Source organism: Diorhabda sublineata, chromosome 1 (assembly GCF_026230105.1).
Source record: "Diorhabda sublineata isolate icDioSubl1.1 chromosome 1, icDioSubl1.1, whole genome shotgun sequence".
In the NCBI taxonomy this organism is placed as follows: Eukaryota; Metazoa; Arthropoda; class Insecta; order Coleoptera; family Chrysomelidae; genus Diorhabda; species Diorhabda sublineata.
In genome coordinates this window covers 35,136,685-35,157,261 of record NC_079474.1, presented here as the reverse complement: position 1 = coordinate 35,157,261, position 20,577 = coordinate 35,136,685, and the positions used below count along the sequence as shown (strand labels likewise).

The 20,577-nt window shown below is 27.8% G+C and overlaps 6 protein-coding genes across 11 annotated transcripts in view; 2 read left to right on the top strand and 4 right to left on the bottom strand.

The window, feature by feature from the left end:
- Positions 1-475: 475 nt before the first annotated feature.
- LOC130440493 (kelch-like protein 30) lies at positions 476-4,018 on the bottom strand. Of its 2 annotated transcripts, XM_056773679.1 has the most exons (6): positions 3,752-4,018; positions 2,985-3,696; positions 1,685-1,762; positions 1,230-1,472; positions 890-1,171; positions 476-836 (listed from the first exon to the last, which is right to left on the bottom strand). In XM_056773679.1, the coding sequence occupies exons 1-6, from the start codon at positions 3,893-3,895 to the stop codon at positions 508-510; spliced, it is 1,788 nt and encodes a 595-aa protein (XP_056629657.1). In that variant the 5' UTR covers positions 3,896-4,018; the 3' UTR covers positions 476-507. The 2 variants fall into 2 exon arrangements, with proteins under 2 accessions (XP_056629657.1, XP_056629665.1); XM_056773687.1 differs by lacking the exon at positions 1,685-1,762.
- A 2,584-nt stretch (positions 4,019-6,602) lies between these two features.
- LOC130444930 (calaxin) lies at positions 6,603-8,504 on the top strand. Its single transcript, XM_056780321.1, has 4 exons — positions 6,603-6,914; positions 7,083-7,212; positions 7,644-7,897; positions 7,956-8,504. Exons 1-4 carry the CDS (start codon positions 6,670-6,672, stop codon positions 8,176-8,178), a joined length of 852 nt encoding a protein of 283 aa, XP_056636299.1. The 5' UTR covers positions 6,603-6,669; the 3' UTR covers positions 8,179-8,504.
- A 240-nt stretch (positions 8,505-8,744) lies between these two features.
- LOC130445094 (organic cation transporter protein-like) lies at positions 8,745-14,438 on the bottom strand. The gene is made up of 10 exons (XM_056780597.1): positions 14,117-14,438; positions 12,862-13,033; positions 11,520-11,739; positions 11,355-11,461; positions 11,145-11,299; positions 10,977-11,091; positions 10,669-10,923; positions 9,316-9,557; positions 9,080-9,261; positions 8,745-9,026 (listed from the first exon to the last, which is right to left on the bottom strand). The coding sequence occupies exons 2-10, from the start codon at positions 13,023-13,025 to the stop codon at positions 8,865-8,867; spliced, it is 1,602 nt and encodes a 533-aa protein (XP_056636575.1). The 5' UTR covers positions 13,026-13,033; positions 14,117-14,438; the 3' UTR covers positions 8,745-8,864.
- A 207-nt stretch (positions 14,439-14,645) lies between these two features.
- LOC130450036 (mediator of RNA polymerase II transcription subunit 22) lies at positions 14,646-16,450 on the top strand. The gene is made up of 3 exons (XM_056788199.1): positions 14,646-14,837; positions 14,891-15,104; positions 15,151-16,450. The coding sequence occupies exons 1-3, from the start codon at positions 14,735-14,737 to the stop codon at positions 15,254-15,256; spliced, it is 423 nt and encodes a 140-aa protein (XP_056644177.1). The 5' UTR covers positions 14,646-14,734; the 3' UTR covers positions 15,257-16,450.
- On the bottom strand, positions 15,439-17,195 carry LOC130450030 (leucine repeat adapter protein 25-like). The gene has a single exon (XM_056788191.1). The coding sequence runs from the start codon at positions 17,089-17,091 to the stop codon at positions 16,591-16,593; it is 501 nt and encodes a 166-aa protein (XP_056644169.1). The 5' UTR covers positions 17,092-17,195; the 3' UTR covers positions 15,439-16,590.
- A 986-nt stretch (positions 17,196-18,181) lies between these two features.
- Positions 18,182-20,577, bottom strand: part of LOC130449791 (modifier of mdg4-like) — a 79,134-nt gene continuing 76,738 nt past the window's right edge. The window contains exon 5 of one of the 5 annotated variants that reach the window (XM_056787965.1): positions 18,182-18,689. In XM_056787965.1, the coding sequence (XP_056643943.1) occupies positions 18,415-18,689 (275 nt within the window). In that variant the 3' untranslated portion in view covers positions 18,182-18,414. The other 4 variants (XM_056787924.1, XM_056787903.1, XM_056787883.1 and 1 more) reach the window with 4 other exon arrangements.

Below are 20,577 nucleotides of genomic sequence, written 5' to 3'. Positions count from 1 at the left end.
GAATTACTTATCTGAGACTACAACGTACCTCGTATAGAAGAGTTTTGACATTATTAAATAATATGAAGAATGTTTATTGATAAAATATTTATTCTGATGATTATATTGAATGAGTGAAACAATGAGATTTGACAAATAAATTGTTCATTCTAATTAGATAACAGTGCACCAGGGACAAACTTAAATAGTTTTTGAAATAAAATATGTATTGCTAAGAGGAGAATCGAGGAATTATGTCGGGAAAAATAAAACTACACTTACAAATTAATCATATATAATAATTTATTTTTTCGTGATGAATTGTTTTGATAGAAAATCAGTTTAAAGTAACAAAAAAATTGACTTTTTCGGTTTTTTATCGAAATTTTTTTGTCAATTTCATGTGTTAGTTAGAACTGATTTTCTATTAAAATATACCTAAAATCATGTTGGTTTTCGAGAAAAAAAACAGAAGGGTTTAATAAGTAAAAGGATAAAAAAATTATAGTAATTTATTTACGACATATATCAAAAATTTTCGTTGACGAATTTACGAAATTCGACCAACTTATAATGACAGAAAGAGAATAATATTAAAGAGGAATCAATAGTGTATTCATCTTCATCAATTTTGATCACATCATTGGAAAAATCTTTAAAAATATAAGTAATTTCACTGGTTTCTAAATTATATTTTTCAAAAGTGAATTTATCATCAATGTGTTGTTTGTATAACGTGTAAACATTATTTGTACACACTGTACATACCATATTATCGTAATTTATATTCGGAATACTTTTTATGGATGATATTAAAAATTCGTTATGAACAAATGCAAATTCCACTAGTTTTTTCCCTAAAAAGACACATTTTCACTTCGATTCATTCAAATTCGATTATTAACTTTACCTTTTATATACAATCGATTCTTGTACGAAAATATCGAATAATCAAACTGAAGATCTAATAAATTATTTTCTATTCTAATCGGAACACGAGTCCAACCACCAGAATCGTTTAAATAATAACCACAAACTTCATTAATATTGAATAAAAAAAAATTTCCCATGAAATCGCAGCATTTCATTTGTCTAATAAACACCGGGAAATCTATTTCGCCGCTACGCCAATTTGTAAGAAAATCGTAATATAATACGTTTTCCAAACATTTTCTAAACATACCTGTTCCACCTATTAACACACAAAATCAAATATTTCACAAATTACTGTTTTTATTTATGAAACTAACCTACGATGTACAATTTAGATCCTACTATACACGTCTGAAAATGCCTTCTAGTTATACACCTTTCCTTTCGATGCCATTTGTCTTTTAGTGAATTATAACACCAAAAATTCTTATTCCAATCACCTTTACCGAGTATATATTCTCCTCCGAACGTAAATATACATTCCCTATAACTTATTATCTGAAAACCTACCAATTTTTCAGTAATAGTGACTAGCTTATTAAAACTATCCGATGTATGATCTAAAATAAATTGTTTATAATAAAAAAGTTGGGTTAGTTTTTTTTCTTATTTCAAGTTTGACATTTTATGAAATTGAAATTCCCTAAGGAAATATATGCAACTTACATTATATATCTGTTATGTAAGTTGTATAAATAATAAAAATAGAGGTGGGACAAAATAACTGAATATCCTTCGCGGATATTCCTTCTATTTTTGATTTTAGACTTACCATAATATAAAATGTGAGACGTACTATTATATTGAGTTGTATTTAATTTTTCATATACTCGTTTTCTTCGAAATTGATCTAAAATATTTGATTTAACAATTTTTTTGCTATAATTTTAATAATAGAGTATGGGGGCCAAAGTAGGGATTTGATTCATCACATCAGATAAATATAAATAAAAAACTAATTACTTGTTTTAAAGTATCAATTTTCACAATTTGGCGATTTGAGAATAGTATAAGAGACAGGGAGAGTCACAAATTTGTTCAAAATACATTACATTGATCTTGTAGAGTGATTTTTTTAAGGAAATGAAGCTAGAAAAACATAAAATATGTCAATTTTCACAAGCCGTATCGACTAAAAACGAAGTTTCATTCGATTTTTGAAATGAAAACTAGTAATTCTGTATCCTACCAGGTTGGAATCATAATTAAAAAATGCTAATTCTTCTTTTCGTCAGTTTACATCAAGGGTCAGTTCCTAATTCACATTTGTAAATAAAAACGTGATCTACAATTATTTTTTTACTTTTTTCTTACTGTATAGCTTTTCTCTCATCCCCTAAAAATAAACTTCCCAAAATAGAACTTATCATTCCATACACAGAACCATTTCAAAATGACAAAATCTAATTATTGGTTATTTAAGACATTTAAGACTTTGATAAATGGATTCGAGGACCTCGAAAACGCTAAATTAACATATTTTTAATGATACTAAACCGGGGATTATCGAAACTATAGTCTATTTTTGTTATCAACAACCAGTAAATCTTGATATATTAAAATATTTTAATTAGATCAATTTTTTCCACTTTTTAAATTTTGTACATGCCTCCTTACAGTTATAAATGAAAATCATTTTATTATTTTTAAATTTTAAAATCCAATTTCAATATAATCCTCGGGCCCCCGTACTAATACAATATAGAAATAGATTAGAAAAATGTGACATCATAAAATAAGATGGTTACACTGCTAGTAACACAATTGTTTTTGTTAATGTTTTTTATTGTCGATTTTAATGAATAATAGTCTTTTTAAAATGATAGGTATAAAGAAACATGTGATTAAAAATTATTAGTAACATTTAAATAATGAAAATTCCAGACATATTAATAGTGCAAAAAATTGCTGATGATGTCACACTTTCTAGTCTCTTATTAAACATTATAAAAAAGGAGAAGTAAGTATAGAGTTGGGACCTAATAAAACTCTTTAAACATAATGAAATTATTAATTAAAAACATGGTTTAATATTAATTATAGTAATTAATGATTATAAAATAAATACTTACCATAATAAATAACTTGTTCACTATCATTTTGGGGCCCCTTTTCGATGGGATTATTTTTTAAATTCACTAGTAAACAAGGAAAACTATTTTCTTCCCTACTATTAGTTTCAGTTAACAGAACTGCAGTTTTTATGCAATTTTCTTTGAAACTTCCAATTTGTCTTTTATATACAATATTGTAACAACACTTTATTATATCACAGATTTCAGTTTTTAAGATTTCGGGAGAAGTGATAATTTCATGAAAATGGTGTTCAGATAAAGTTCTGAAATCCACACAACTGAGTAACTTCAATAAATCCAATTGCTTGTATTGGTTATTATTTTGGTACCACCATTTCATTACAGTTTCAAATACGCTAAATTCATTATCGGTTTTTAATTTCGTGTCACTTAAATACATTTTCAACTGTAATAAATTGAGTTGTAATATACTGTCACTGTCTTTTATTTTCGCGAACTGCATTAAAGATGTGTAATAAGCTTTTTGCCACATTGGTTTCAAATCTAAAAGTTCGGTCATTATCCATATTTTTAAACTATATTCCGGACAGAAAATTTCTTCTATTTTTTCCAAACACTTTTTTTTTATTTCGCAAAATTGTAGCACACATGCGGCGTACAACAACATTAAAACATCCTCTTCTTCAATATCATATTTATTATCATGTATTAGCGTTAAAATCAAATTCATAGTTTGCAAGTCGATTTCCTACAAAATAAAATTGTATGCCGACGAGTCTAATTAAGTATATTTATATTTTTACTTCAATTTTGATTCTCCTCTTGGTTTTTTCTATAAAATCACCTTCTAACATTGCTAAGAAGTAATCACTATTTTCAATCAAGTCTCGTTTTCTACACTTAACCTCAGTATTTTCTATAACTAAAACTACTTCTTCCAATTCCATTATAAACAGTATAAAAGTTCAAATAAAAAATATTAATACGACATTAAAACCTATTTATAACTAATAATAAGACAGCTGGTATTGAAGGGTTATGTTTCATTAGTTATTCTTCTTTTTTACTACAACTTTAGATCTTGTAGGATAAATAAAAATATCTTACGGTGTTTAAATGACATATGATGGTTGTCTTATAACTTATAAGAAGAATATTATGGAATCGTGTAGAAAAACTTGTAAACAAACTTAAATCATGATTATAAGAAATTAAAGTATATGTATATAATTTATGTTGATTTTTTTAATAATAAAATGTTTTTGTTTAAACAAACAAATTTGTATTAAATAATCTTCTAGAAGTAGACTTTTACATACGAAAAGTCAATAATAATTTGTCGCGACCCAGAAATTATTGACCAAACTTGTAATTCTAGTTAAAACTCCGTATAGTAGCCATAGTGACATTTCATTTACTAAATTATTGTTCTACATATCATTCTGAGTGTAGGGGATATTTTAGGGGTGTGTGATATACCTGGAAAAGGTAACTTATTCATTTTTTTTACATTTTTCTATCGATGTTCTGCTAGTTACCTATTTATTGACAAATGTATACACGCGTGATCGCGTGATAAACCCGAAAGACTTTTTCGTATTTATCATCTTTTTCGCATTTTTCTTCCGAGTGACACACAATAAATATGGTATTTGCATGTTATTTTATATTTGAAAAGATTTCTAGTGTTTATATATCACTTTCAGACATGCATTTCATATGACTACGCTAAAACAATGTTAAAATCATGGATATAGTAGTTCTTCTTCGTTTTTAACTCGCTGTGTAAATAAATATTAAATGATGTTATTAATATTTTTACCGTCTATATAGAAAGGGGCTAAGTAACTTCAGTAGCTCATGCTTCTTTATGTCAAAAAGAAGATTTAGTTGAATCTTAAACTTATTTCACACATTCCGGTAATAGAGCAGCATATAAAGAACTTTTGTTGTTATGTTATTCTGAACTACTTCAATCAAAGTTATGTACACTTATTAGTTTACAATCTTAAATTTGACAAGGAATAGGTAAACTTTATTCCTTGCATCATTTAATTCAACTTAAGTGTAGAACGTCTACATTTCTCTACGCATTTAAATTTATCTATGAAATAAATAGTATTCTTCTTTTAGAAAGTAGTAATGAAATAAAACCATAAATTACTGGAACATAGATAAATTTAGAAGTATTGTTCATGTGGCTTTTTTAATTAATGAATGATATACGATAATAGGGATGTTTTATATAGAAAATTCGAAATATAAAATAGTTTTTCATGATTTGCATCATTTACTGGGTCAATAAAACAATATTAAAATTTTTATTATTAATTTATTTGAAAATACCACATATTACGTATATAATTTGAATGAAGCGAATTTGGCGTTATTTTTTCTCAAATTAAGAAATAAAATATATAAGTGTATCTTGTTGTTCATTTATAAAACCGCAATTTGTTTATCAAATATCAATTGCAACTTTTGATATATACTGAATCCTGTGAAACCTCTATCGAAATCATGTTTGTCTATGACTTAAGTAATTCTTCTTTTTTAGTAATTTGTTGAGTCTCACAGCATAGGTACTTTTATTTTAAAAACCTCTATTTCAGTGTCATTTTAGATTTCGAAATATACTCATATTTGTATAATCTCTTCAACATTATATTTGTTAATGACTTGAAAACACTTTCTTCTTTCTAAAAACTTTGAAGATATAACATAAAGGAAAAGAGAAAAAAAAACATTTATGCTTACTTTACACTTTTATTTCATATGAATTGAATGAAAATTATCTACAATAAATAGTACAATTTAAACTTTTCGAATATACATTACTTACTAAACATTGTGAAACCTCTAATGCCCCCATATTTGTCAATGACTTAAATAATTATTCTTCTTTCTCAAAGCCTCCGTGATACTTACAGCATAAATGAAGGAAGATTGAATAAAAGACATACAAATTAAAAGCTATCATCTTATTACTTTATGTTAAAATTTGACATTAATTGAATATCAATTGCAATAAAATTATTTATAATAGTGCTATGTTAACTTGTGAAACCTCTAATAATTAATATTTATCTATGACTTAACTAATTTTCTTCTTTTTCAAAGCTTTAACGATACTCAATCATGGACAAAGGAACAATAATAAACGTTAATTATTCGATTGATTGACGAGACAAATAATCAATACATGATTACCTTGTATAGTTGCATAAATTCAAGGTTTTACTTCATATTTTACAAATATCGATTTCTCAGTGTAGTTTCAAATGTCGGATCGATTTGATGTTATAGTCGAAAATCTAATCAAGTTTCTAATTATTTAAGATAAGTTTTCAATGATTATCACCATTTCCACGCAACAAAATAATTTCAACTTCGCCTTAAATAGACGTTGAAAATATGCTTGACACGAACTGAATCAATTTTAAAACTTTAATTCAGTAAATTGTTTTCATACACCCCTTTGCGCTACGAAAATCCATTAAAAGAAATAAATTTCGTCATTTTCAATATTCCTGGAAATAATTAAAAACGAATTTCATAGTTTTTTTCCTTCAAAAACTGTGCAGTAGGTTATTGACCTTCGTATAACAATGAAAATTCACATTCATTTATCTTGTCATACTTAAAAACCCCACAACAAAAAAGAATCGATTCGATTGTAAAAGTGGAAACTATTGTTCAATAGCAGGTGATAATTCCAGGTATGTCTTATAAACAAGCACAACAATTTCCCGCGCCTGGTAAGAAGCTGAGCATGCGCGGGGGCGTTTTCGCAATAAAGGGTGTTTCATTCTTCTTAGCAGCTGCTAAAACTCCCAAAACTTCCAATCAACCCAGTCGTAGTTCTGACGGAAAGGGCAGAGGGCGCAAAAAAATGAACGATAAGGATATTTGTAAATGTTCGGCCAAAGTTATGGAGGCGACCAAAAGAGATACTTTGTTAAACAGGTAAAAATAAATAATTATTTTCTTATATAGGGATGATTTTTATATATGTATAATATACAGAGTGAACTATACGTAACGTCTTTAAACACAGGATGTTGTTACTAAGAACAATAACGATTGCTTATTTAATTATACTATGATTCAAAAAAAATATTTTTTCTCTTCAAGGAAAGAAATCGACGCGCTTTACAGAATTTACAAAAAATTGATTACATTCAACAAAATCACCCCACAAGGGGCAATTTCTCAAAATGTAAATGCTGCTGCTATTATTGGAAAACCGCCTACAGCAACAGAGGTGATTATATTTTTTAATAATTAATCAATTTCCAAATCAAAGTGTACATTTTGAAAATCTGACAACAACGCAGCTGGTGAAATGAGAATCATAGAGATATCACATATACGCATGTTTATAGTTGTAAACGATTAATAATATTTAGGTATTTCTATCTCTTTCTTTCGTTGCGATACAACTATCACCTCTCTCTTTTTGATAAGCTGATACTCCCACTTACATACTTGCGTTCATAGTATGCCTACTCTACTCGTAATAACTCTATGAATAAGATTTATCTTAAAAAAGAAGAATAGCATTTACTCTTAAAGGACGAATATTATTCCTTAAATAACAAGTAAGAACGCGACGTTGCCGCATTTTTTATGAAAAAATCATAGCACTGGAAAGTTAGCTATTAAAATGAATATATGAAAATACAAAAATTTCAGGGCATTGACCGTACAGTTTTCAGAGAAGTTATGCACAATACATTTGATATAGTGACAGAGTATATGTTGATGGATAGAATTTTTTGCGTTTGGGATAAACAAAATTATGGACTCATAACAGTTGAAAACTGGTTTAAAGGACTATCGTTATTTCTAAAAGGAAATATACAAGATCAAATTAATTATTGTTTCGCTGTTTACGATCTTAACAGTGACGGATTCATAACCAAAGACGAAATGTTCCAGTTACTAAGGTGTGAATCGAAATAATTTCACTTTTGTTGACAAATTTTTTTGATGATTAATTTTTAGAAATTGCTTGATTAAGCATCCTCAAGAAGAAGATCCTGACGAAAGCGTGAAGGATTTGGTTGACATCGTTATGAGGAAAATAGATAAGGATAAAGATGGGAAAGTTTGCTTGGAAGATTTTAGAGTAACCGTTCGAGAGGAACCTTTACTTTTAGAAGCGTTTGGTAGATGTTTACCTTCGGAAGAATCTAAAATGACTTTTTTAACAACACTTAAAACATAAATAGTTGTAAGTACTCACTTTCAAATAAATGTTATAAAATTATGTATTTATTCACTTCACTACTCAACAGGAATTAAATTAACTTTTGACATAATCATGACTCATAATAGAAATAAATCTTCTTTTTTTATTTCTTTAGTCTGGATTCAGCGTATTTGTCAGTAACTTGTTCAAAGTACTGAAGATTGAATATTTGTTTTTCTGTATTTGTAGGTTAGATACAACTTCTTTTTGTTAATTTCTAATAACGTGTTAAATAAAAATTGTAATTATTTCACGGAACGTGAATCGATTCTGTTACATAGACAAATATTCTTTGACTGAATGTTTCGTTATATTAATTACCATTTTTAATACAAAGTTACTGATTAATGGAAACCAATATTTGTTTTATTTAAGAAATCAAATAAGCTATTCAAAAATAGAGATAAAAGTTATTTGTATATTTATTTATGAGCGTTATAAAGAAAATAAACCATATGACGTGATAAATAGATTGAAGAAAATTAATTTGATATACCAGGTGGACCGAAATGTGTATAGAGACATCGAAAAAAAAAACAAAGTTATTAAAACCCTTTAATAAATGTAATAAATAACAAAAAAATATAAATAATATAAATTTCGACGTAAATAAACACCACTGGATGTCATAATACTTCTTCTCACAATTTGTACCACGTTTGTCAATCTTCAATTCTTCTTTTTAATTTCAATATTTTTTCGGCCTGTTCTACAGTATCAGGTAGCTTAATATTTGACGTTTCCGGAAAGGTGAGGGTTAAAAGAGCAGCCAACCAAGCCGTGACAGTGAATATAATGAAAGGCAACGGTTTCCAAATTTGCGCCTGAAAACGTACTAAATAAAAATTAAATATTGAAAGAAATATTCAAAATTTACCAAAAGAGGCGTCTGTGGTGAAACCATAGACCCAATTCTCCCCAACGTCGAACAAGTACCCATGAAAGTATGTCTCAAATTTGTCGGAAACATTTCGCTGGTGTGAACATATAAAATCGTAAACGCGCAAGTCACGCCATATTTACCTAATAAATATATCGCCAAACTACCAGCTCGAGAATCTGTAATCGATTAATCGATTTTATTATAATCGATACGATATAACAAATACCGACCTTCGGGAATGATTAGATAACCAGCGGTTGCTACACCGGTGATTAAATAAGATCCGCATAAAGATTTTTTTCTTCCGAAGATATCCAATATGTAACGACAAGATATATAAGCGGGTATTTCGATTAGAGCCGTTAACATGAAATCTAGATAACTATTACCGTGTACTAGTGTCACAGAATTCAATGTTAAACCGTAAAATTGGAACGCACATACGATCCAACAAAACGAACATATTATTAACCTGAAAAAACAGCCTAGGTCGTAAATACATTATCAATAGAATGGGTTGTGTTACCAAAAGAATGAGATTAAATGAATGTTCAACTATTACTTAGATCGTAAATTGAATCATATAGAATTAATGAATAGAATGGATTGAGTGATCAAAAGAATGTTAAGCAATAACGTAGGTCGTAAGTCATATATCATAAATAGAATGATTAAAACAATTGAATTAGATGAATGCTGAACAGACGTTATTCTGATTATATTATTTTAATAATGTTAGTGATTGGTAGCGTAGCCACTTCCTTTTTATGAAATGTATGTTAAAAATTTTTAAAAACTTGTTAAATATTGGGCATATGATACTGAATTAAGAAAAAACTGTTCACAAATCGAATAATTTCTAATTTACGAGATCGTTTTTTTTTACTTTTTTTATTATATTAGACGTAGACTAGAGACAAAAAGTGGCTAGCACACAACCTCAACCAGTGTTGCCATATAAACTTTTAGAAATTCTTTAGACTTTTATCGAAAAACCTGTACATAGTTAATTAGTTTAAATTATTAATAAAGTACATTATACGACACTCAAAGCTTTATACAAAGTGTCTCAAAAAAAGTACACATTTAAAAACAATTTTAAGAAAAAAATATTGAAAAAATGTTATATGTTATATACTGAAATACATTGCTTGGGAATTTATTTCTTGAAAATAACACCTTGTCTAAGAGAATAAATCAGTTGCATGAGAAACTTGTAGACTATTCATTATTAATCAATTTAATATTCCTTAACTAAAAAAATGAAGTTTATTATATATCAAGAAATTGTATAATCGATATAAATTCCCTGTTTTTACGTAAAGATACGTAAAGCCAGCAACACTGGTATCAACCGAATTAAATTGTATCCATAACAGTTCAAGTATGCGCGGGTGCGATGCGTATGAAACACAATGTTGCCGTTGTGTGAAATTATTACTTAGTAGTAAGTAATTAATATGGTATATATACTTCATGAAAATGATTAATTATTTATAATATAATAATTTTTTTAAAAGAATGTGACAATGAAATTGTTTAATAGTATAAATAAATGAATAATATGTTATTAGAGATAATACCTTACGCATAGTATTCTAGATTTTAAGGCATTGAGAATTTCGTTTTTTTTAGTAGTTTCACTGGCATCTATGTAACTCAATTTTTCAAGAACTTCTTCTGGCAAATGTTTCCCGTTCCATTTGGCGGCTTTTCTTAATATACTTTTGGCTTCTTCTGTTCGTCCTTTGGATAACAACCAACGTACTGATTCCGGTACTATCCAAATATAGGATATCAACAAAAATATCGGCGTATACAGAATATATATAATTTTTCTATAACAAAATATAAAACAACAACTCCGGAAAGGTGATAAGTCAAAACTTACTTCCAAGATTGGACACTCCAAGCAGCCGAAGCCGTGAACATTTCTCCAACGGCATAAGTTGAACTAGATATAATCCCTGTGATAACTCGCTTTTTAGGACCCACCAATTCGACCCCTTCAACGAATAATTATAAAAAAACGATCTAATTTTGACGACATTATACGCACCTAACACGAAACCACAGATATAAGTTCCTGCACTAAAAGCGGCGTCTAAAAATTCAAATAATAAAAACAATTCGTAAGTTGGCATGAATGTTCTTGAAAGACCGAAAACTGCACAAAGTAACATACCCCACACCAAAAGGAATTTTCGTCCATATCTATAAATGTCAAAAAAATTGGCAACGTTGTATCGTTTTTTAAATAAATACCAACCTATCAGAAATAAATCCACCGATAAACAACCCAACGAACTGTCCGATATTATTGACAGTACCTACCATAGATAATTTCCAAAGGTTTTCTTCGCATTGTAAATTATACTGTAAATAACGAATTCTTAATAAAAATAATAGTTTTAAAATTATTATTTCCCCCTACCTCATGTAGGATACTATATTCTGTGGTTTCATAAATAAATGAAGAGCAATTTATTTGTCGATTACGATCGAAAGTATCAGGAGTGCAGGAATCGAATCGATCGTTTGTGTTGAAAAATTTTTTACATTTTTCCGGGTATCTACCATTATACGGTACTGCAACGGATAACCACGTTGGTTCAAATACTGTAGAATTCAAATCACATTCTGGAATAGCACATCTATAACAATTAGAAATTATATAACAGTTTTTCTATAACAGTTTAACTATTTCGTATCATCGCTAATATTAAATGTCATCGTATTTTTATGACGTTGGTGAAATAGGCAACTATAAATGAAATAATAATTTCAAAAGATTTCAAATTTGTTAAAATAAATTGTATTAATATTTTTGAGTGTTATTTATAGACGTTTTATATGATATTTTAAGTACAAATCACTTATTTTATAAAAATTTTATGCCGATGATTCAAAAAAAAGTTATTTTTTATTTTAGTTTTACAAGATGGCCGCGCTTATATACACATTTCTAAATTAAAATTTTATGTATATTTCATTTAACCATTCAACACGATTTCAAAATATATTTTTTATTATATTGAAAGTAGTTGAGGTTTATCATAATTTTTTATCTAAAATAGTTATTCTTTTCTTTATACGAAAAATACCCCTATCGCCCCCAATAAAATTACCACAGACTTTCTTCATCTATAGATAGCGCCAATTTGGTCATAAAAAATAAAATTGTAATTAATTATCTCAATATAGTTAGTCTGTGATGTTTATCTGTCAAAAAATATTATTCTAGCAGTTTTCTTCACTAGGACAGGCTTTTAGGTTTTTAATTAAAAGTAGAGGTGGCGCGACTAATTCAGTAATAAAAAATAAATTTAAGATTTTTAATTAAAGGAAAATTGTCGTATACAGGATGATTAAAAATTATCAATAGTTATTTACATTCTCTTTAGACATGAAATATATTATTTGTTACACAGTGAAGGTCGAAAGTATATATAATAGTAAATACGTAAATATGATTACGAAACGATGTTTTTTCTCAATTAACTTACTTTATAAGGAAGTTAATACATGTTTTTAGTAATTTTACAACGGGATAATGGAAGTAGGTCATTTGTAGAACTACAATAGCAAATTCTAAATAAGATAATCACATAAACACTTGAACAATTGTTTAGTTAGTCATGTTAATAACAAAAATAACTGAATTATTTAAATTTAACGCGTAATTTTCCGTTTTTAAATAGTAAATTTGGTATTTCTCAATCAAATTTAATTTTAAATACTATTTACTTACTTATTTCGTAAATAATTATTATTACCTGTAATTAACGTTTAACGCAGTAAAAACGAATGCATTGTGTACGGCAGAATGCAACATTACAGCAACATTCACCACGGCAAAAACGACAATTTGATATTTTCCAAAATCACCTGTTTTCATCAACACGTCATCGAGAGTATGATCTTTAGAAAGTTCCGCCATCTTCTTTTCTACAGTTGAATTATTTCAGAAACAAAAATAATATTTAAAATACAAATGTAGATCGTGAATTATCATGAAAAACATGCATAATTAATTTTTTTTCACGAATACATCATCTTAATTCACACTGTATAATAATTTTCAGTTTCATTATATTAAAATAAATCATTTTCGAAGCTTACAACAACGTTTTATTGAAAAAGTCAAGATGACCTTGACATCGATATCGATAAGGTGAAAATAAAGACTGCCTACAAGTTTGATTGCAAAAAAAATGAAGAAATAATATTTGTAGATTATGTAAATAAAATAACATTTAGTATAAACTCAATAGCATTGTTTTTATTCGTAATCAGAAATGTCAGCATTACCTTTTTAGTAAGTGATATTTCAGTATTATTAGATTTGGCAACGATGTACTTTACCTTATTTTACAGATAACGTAAATCTTAGGCATTTTTTCATGAGCGTACAGTGGGGTAATTTGTTTTAGTGTTTTATTTAAAAAAATATGCAAACTGAACTGAAATATAGCAGTTAATAAATAAATACAGTATTGTGCATCCAAATTATTAAAAATCAAATGTGATTGAATTGATACAGATCATTTATCATAAACTAATTTATCTCAAAAGCTGTTGCCGTACATAAATCGTGTACAATAAAAAAGAAAAATGTGTTTTTCAATACTTCTTTTCACTTCTTACATAATACTCGTATTTATTTTTGTTCATTTCGTGTTATAATTAAGTGATCTTCATTTTAAAACTGGTAATACGTTAAATTAAAAAGCAGATTTTAAAGTAACTAGGAAATATGTTGTATAATTTTTTACGAATATGGGTTTTTAAAATGATCCCTTACTATAATATTTACACGCCGCCACTGGAGTTCACGTTCCTCGTATCTCTCCATAAATAATTGACTAATTATTGATATTTATTTTAATAAACAACTTTAAGCTGTATATATATGAAAAATAATCCCTCAATAAACAAATTATCCACTATGCTAAAATACGTTTGACAGCGAAAAAGTTAAGTTTTCAAAAGCATTTACATTTTCTAAAATAAAATGAAACTTATACATACTTATAAGCCAAACAAATATAGTATTTTTAAACTTTTGTAACAATAAATTCAAATCTTGTTCACTAATTTCGTTTAATTTAATTTATTTCGTAAAACACAATTATAGGCATTCCACTTTTTTATACTTCCCGCTACACATTTGCCGATGCACTAGTTCAACTATCACGAAAAAGATTTAAGTGTGTCTTTTATATGCTAGTAACGTAGGTACTTAGTTATTTCAACAACAGGACACATTATATGTCGTTTATGTTAAGTGAATAAACATTTTTTAACAGTCATATACATAGTATCTTTTCTATTTAAAGTCATGTTTGCATGTATTTAAAAATGGTATTTTCAATGATAAATATGTAATGAAAACAAGGTTGACAAATATAAATTTGTTTCCGGTATATTTGTATTAAAGATAAGTTCATATAATATACCTTCATAATTTAAAAATTTATTATAAAAAAGGAAATACTTTATCTAAATAATTTAAATATTAATATTATAGCTCAAATTGAGGTTGTAAAAGGCCAATATACAAATAAAAAAGAAGAAGAATACAAATCCATATACATAACCATTTATATTTTTGTTTTGTTTAAACGATTTATATATTTAATATTAATAATGTCTATTTCTAGATCGCTTCCTCAAAGTAAAGAAGCATTATTAAAATCTTATAGAACGCGTTTAAAAGACGACGTAAAGAGTATGTTAGAAAATTTTGAAGGTAAATAAAAAAAAGTAAACAATGAAGTGAATCTAATTTTTCATTTATTATAGAAATCGTAAAACTATCGAAAGGTGAACACGATACACAATTATCAAGAATGACTCAATGTGAACAAGATACATACGAAATGCACGTTAGAGCCGCTAATATAGTTAGAGCTGGCGAATCTTTGATGAAATTGGTGTCTGACATCAAACAATATCTTATTTTAAACGATTTTCCTTCAGTTAACGAAGCTATAACACACAATTCCAAAGTATTCAGGTACGTATTTCAGTAAAAATATTTCGTTTTTAATTAAAATTTTTAGGTCAAAACAAGCAGAATGCGATCAGAAATTGATGTCTTTACGTGACGATATGGCCGCTGATCTTTACGATCTCGAAGAGGAATATTACAGCAGTATCAATAAATAGTCACTTTATATATTTTCTAATGTTAGTAAAAGTTTTTTTATATTGTTTTATTTTCAAAATACTCACCTTGTTCAGTGAGATTCTAATAACGAAGTTTGTCATTGGAAATTCACTTGGAATTTTGATTGGTTTTAATAATGGGAAGGGTAATGTATCAATTTAAAAAAAAATTCAATAAAAAATTGGTTTTCAAAGCTTTTATTTTCAGTTTTTTCTACACGATTTTGTATTAATCGCTATTTTGGTTTAACTACATTATTTTAAAGTAAATTTGTTTCAATTTGGATGCAATAACATTTTTACTTGTTATCTTAATAGCAAAAATTCAGTATAACAAAGCCTCCTTTTCAATTTTTGTGGCAATGGATAGTACATAACTAAATACCTACATTTTTACACCATCATTTCCAGATGAATTAATTGAATAAATTCGTAAAATACGAAAATTCAACATAAAAATAATATTTAATCAGTCGTTTATCTTAATTTAATTATACATATAACAAACATCTAAATCATTTTAAAGTCCCTAAATATGTATTTTCAAATAGATTTTGTAATCTAATCTTCTATTAGATGTTTTTACGAGAATATATTGATTTTTAATTCTAAAACTATAAAATTATAATGAAACAATTATTTAAGCTTATAATTTCAGTTTTTTTATATGTATAGTATTTGTCTTTACTACACGATTTTGAAGTAAATTTGCTTCAATTTGGATGAAATAAAGTTTTTATTAGTTGTGTTTATAGCAAAAATTGTATTTAACTAAGCCACCTATTCAATTTTTGTGGCCATGAGTAGTAAGAAAATACCTAACCTAACATTTTCACATCATCATTTTGAGCTTTTAATTTCAGTATTTTTATACGTTTTTGTTGTACAAATGTTGTTTTGGTTTTACCACACGATTTTACTTAATTTCGTTTAAATTTGGCAGCAATAAATTATTTAATTGTCTTTATAACATAAATTGAGTTTAATCAATCCACCAACTCAATTTTTATAGTAAAATTCACTAAATTTTCATAGTTTTTTAGTCCAATTCTCTATCTAATAATCTTTTCCTCTTTTAAATCCAATATTATTCAGGAAAATTAAAATTAAACAGTTGTTTGAGCTTTATTCAAGTAAATAAAAATATAATAAAGTATCAAAATAACAATTACAAATAATAAAATAAAACTGACATACTAAGTATATGAATAATCTCATCAAATACCTTTTTCCGCTTCATATTCCTCAAAATACCCCAATAAAATAGCTGTCACTACATAATTATCACTTAATCTTACACACCATTTAACAGGAATGCATACAATAATCACTAATTAACCTAAACTCGAAGTATTCGACGAATTACTTGTTCTCCTTCCTGGAGGAACGGCTGCCGTGGATCTGAAGCTCAAAGAAGTAGCAGACATATAAAACTCCTCGCCGTCCATATCTTCTCCCGATGATGGAGTTGGCGAAGGCGATGGTGGAGACAACACTCTATCCTCTTGTTCTTGTAGCATCTGTCTATAGTCTTGAATCGATTCGTTTAAAGACCATAATTGAGATAGAACTGAAAGATCTAATTGTCTCAGATTGTACATTTCTTGTTTTAAAACGGCTAATTTCGTATCGAGATTCGAAGATCGTCGAGAACTTCCCCCGATTGGTATTAAATGTACGTTTGATTCGGGATACAACATTTGATTAGAGGAATGTGATACAGTTGAGCGGATAGACGAGGTTCGAATTGGAGTTGGAGGAAGGTGTGAAGGATATTCTTGGAGTTTGAAACCGCTGAGACTTTTAGGTAAAGGAGGTAGTCCGGGGAGAGACATTATTTTTAAAACACAATAAAACTTTGGAGTCGTTAGAAAATATTCACTGTTATTTACATTGTTTTGTATTGAAGTTGATGAATAAAAATACAATTCTTTTTTAACCTATGACAGACCGGTACAAATTGTTATTCAGCCAAGGTAGATTAGTAAGTGACGTTTTGTTTTCTATTATATTGTATATTCGTTTATGCAATGCAACAACTATGAAACAAAATACAAAAGTATAAAAATTCATATTATCGTGCTCTAAAACGTATTTTTCAACCTGTCCCCAACCGTTTAATGCAATAATTATTAGTGAAGTATATGCAACCATCCTTGCAGTCAACTAGTTCTTTGATTTTCAATGTTTATAGTAATAATTTGATTATAATTCTGCGAATTATTGTTAATAATAATTAAACACGTTTTAATAAACATTTATTTCATACTTTCAGTGTCCTTTGAAATCTAAAGTCGAAACAAGGTCATTGACAGAGAGTTTAGAAACATCTTACAAATTGACGTCAGTTATGGGACCGTCACTACACCATAGATAAAGTATTAAATATGAGAAAATGATTTACCGTGACTTACGTCAAAAAAGATGTATTGGTGGTGGCGTAAGCTTAAGAAAACATATTTTTCCATGAATTTATACAAATGATCTAATTTTTAGAAAATTTATTCTTAGATTATATTAGTTTGACATATATTAATTTTATTTGGTACAGCGTTGATCAAATTAAAAGTTTCTTTAAAATCTTTACGAAATTTTCGTAAAGTTGTGTGTTTCGTTGGTATCCGGTGGATGGTTGTGTATTTCATTATAACGAAATATAGATGTCCCTTCTGCATTAGTAACACATCTTGCTTTACATTTCGTGTGGTAATAATCCGCACACATCCAAAATATTCTATTATTATGTATTTGATTTACGTAATATCTGTATTTTTTAAATATCATACACTTTCTACCTCGTCTTGTCGTGGAAAATAACACCTTCAAATACGTTTTATCTAAAATTCAAATTACCGTAAGTACTTTTCAAACGCACCTGGTAAAATTTAACTTCTGACAGCGTTGCATTATTCAGATTCAATTTAGTTAAACTGTTTTAACAATTTTATTTATTATTAAAATTTGCTAACAATAAATATTTCAAAGATGATTTTTTTATAAAAAACTGACGATTTTTGAAAATCTTAGTTCTTATTATATCTATTTAATTTTGGTTCCATCTGGAAGCGACTAGAACAGATAAAAACTCGGTTGTTTCCATCTCTAGAGATTTTGAAAGTATTATTTATATAAATAAATCAATATCCGGAATTGAGATTTTAATAACCGTCATTTAATTTATCTACAATCGTATAAATTTCTTGACTAATCAGTTGCATATTGACGATCGGTTCTAAACTTTTATGACTGTGATTTCCGGAAATTCTGATCGTTTGATTGACGTAAGTGGTACAACGTGCTTTACAGGTTCCCGTGTCGTACATGCAACATTTCCAATAGGTGGATCTTTGCGAACTTCTATGTTTGAGATATTTGAAGTCGTTCAGTAATAAAACCGGCATTTGTTTCTTACCCACAGCGTATGTAACTAAAACTATAATAAAATTTAATAATACATCGAATAAATTCAAACTAAATACAAATTTATTTATATTAAATTCAAAGAAAGTATGCAACCAACAATACATTGTCAATTTTAACGGTATATTATCACTAATAACCACATCTCGTGATTTGAAGTTTAAGAACAGTGTTGCCATTGAAAAGGGTAATTTTTACATTTCGATTACTCATGATTATATTATTATTCATCATTTTTTTCAATACAAATTATAATTATTACAATTTTTAATTAATAATTATAAGGTAGTTTTCGTGTATTTTCCATTCTTACTATTTTGACTATTTTTGGAATGAGTTGTTTGGTGTCGCCATCTTTGTTTTTAAATACAGGATGATTATGATCGTACATAACAGTTACGATATTTTTCGACGTAGATAAACTAGATCTACACTTAGTTTTGTAATAATACAAACAACGCCATTTTGTATGATCTTTAGCTTGTGATAAAAGACAATAATGATTATCGTCAAGTACCAATTTTGGATATTTACGACCGCTGCTTATATATATGGTACCTAAAAATACTTTTATTAATAATAAAACATTATAAAGAAATTATGTTAATTTATGATTATATTACAATAAATAATTAAAACTTCATTATAAATAAATAATTAAAGTATTTATTTATTAAATTACAAAATTAGTCTAGGATATTACGAGATTTATCTCCGTACGTCGAATGTTTAATCAAAGTAATCATTTGACAGATGAGATGTTCTATGCGAGGCATCTTAGGAGGTGGGTGATTGTGTTCGTTTATGATCATAACCGTATCGCAGAATGTATTTAAAAATGCCCTGCATCTAGTTTTATTCACAGAACTACATCGCCATCTACTTTTCTTTTCGCCTCGACGTTGTAATCCGAAACTATAATTTTCAACGAAAACTTTAGGATTTTTGTTTCCTTTTACGTGGTAAATACAAATTTCTGAAAGTAGGTAAAATCAATAACTGTGGCATCGATGTCAGCACCACACAGATTTTCGTTATAACAATAAAAAGAGATAGAAAAGTATATACTATACGTGATAAAATGAGATCGAGTATTCCGTTTTACCTTCACATCTGGACGTAGTTTGTTTATATACGAGGAGTGAAATAAATATATAGTATTATAATATAAAATTTTATTTTGTCATTCTTCTAATAACGTTCACAGTTTGTGGTATTAATGTTTCGTTTCTAGTTTGAGAAGGGGGAGGATGATTGTGAGCGTAAGTTAATCTCACAGTTTTTCCATACGATTCTAGTACGGCCCTACATTTCGATTTGTTACAATACGAACACCTCCATCTGCTGTGGTTGTCAGTTTGTTTTTTCATAACGTAATGATAGGAATCCACGATCAATTTAGGATATTTTCTACCGTGGGAAAAGAATATTATTTCTAGAAAAAATATTTATTATTGGAATGAAAAAATATTGAAATCATAACGTTTCGTGATATAAACTTTCTTCTTCTTTTTTATAATTAATCAAAACAGTTATACGCTGCATACTTATATAGAACAAGTTATAAGGGAAAGAAGATGACATTTCATAATACAGGGTGGTCATAGACAATAGTTTTTTTATGTAAAATATTTATCCATTCATTTTGATGTCGTATAACATTTGCCAGTTGCGGGATTAGTTCTTCGATTGGTACTGGTGGTGGGGGTTCGTGGTTATGTTGATACATCGTTTTAACATTTTTTCCAAAACTATACAGGATGGCTTTACATTTAGTTTTATTGCAATAAGAACATCTCCATCTACTTCTTTGATTACTTTGTTTCTGCATTATATAATGATACATATCAACGACTATTTTCGGATATTTTCTACCTTGGCAAATATAAATTGTCTCTGAA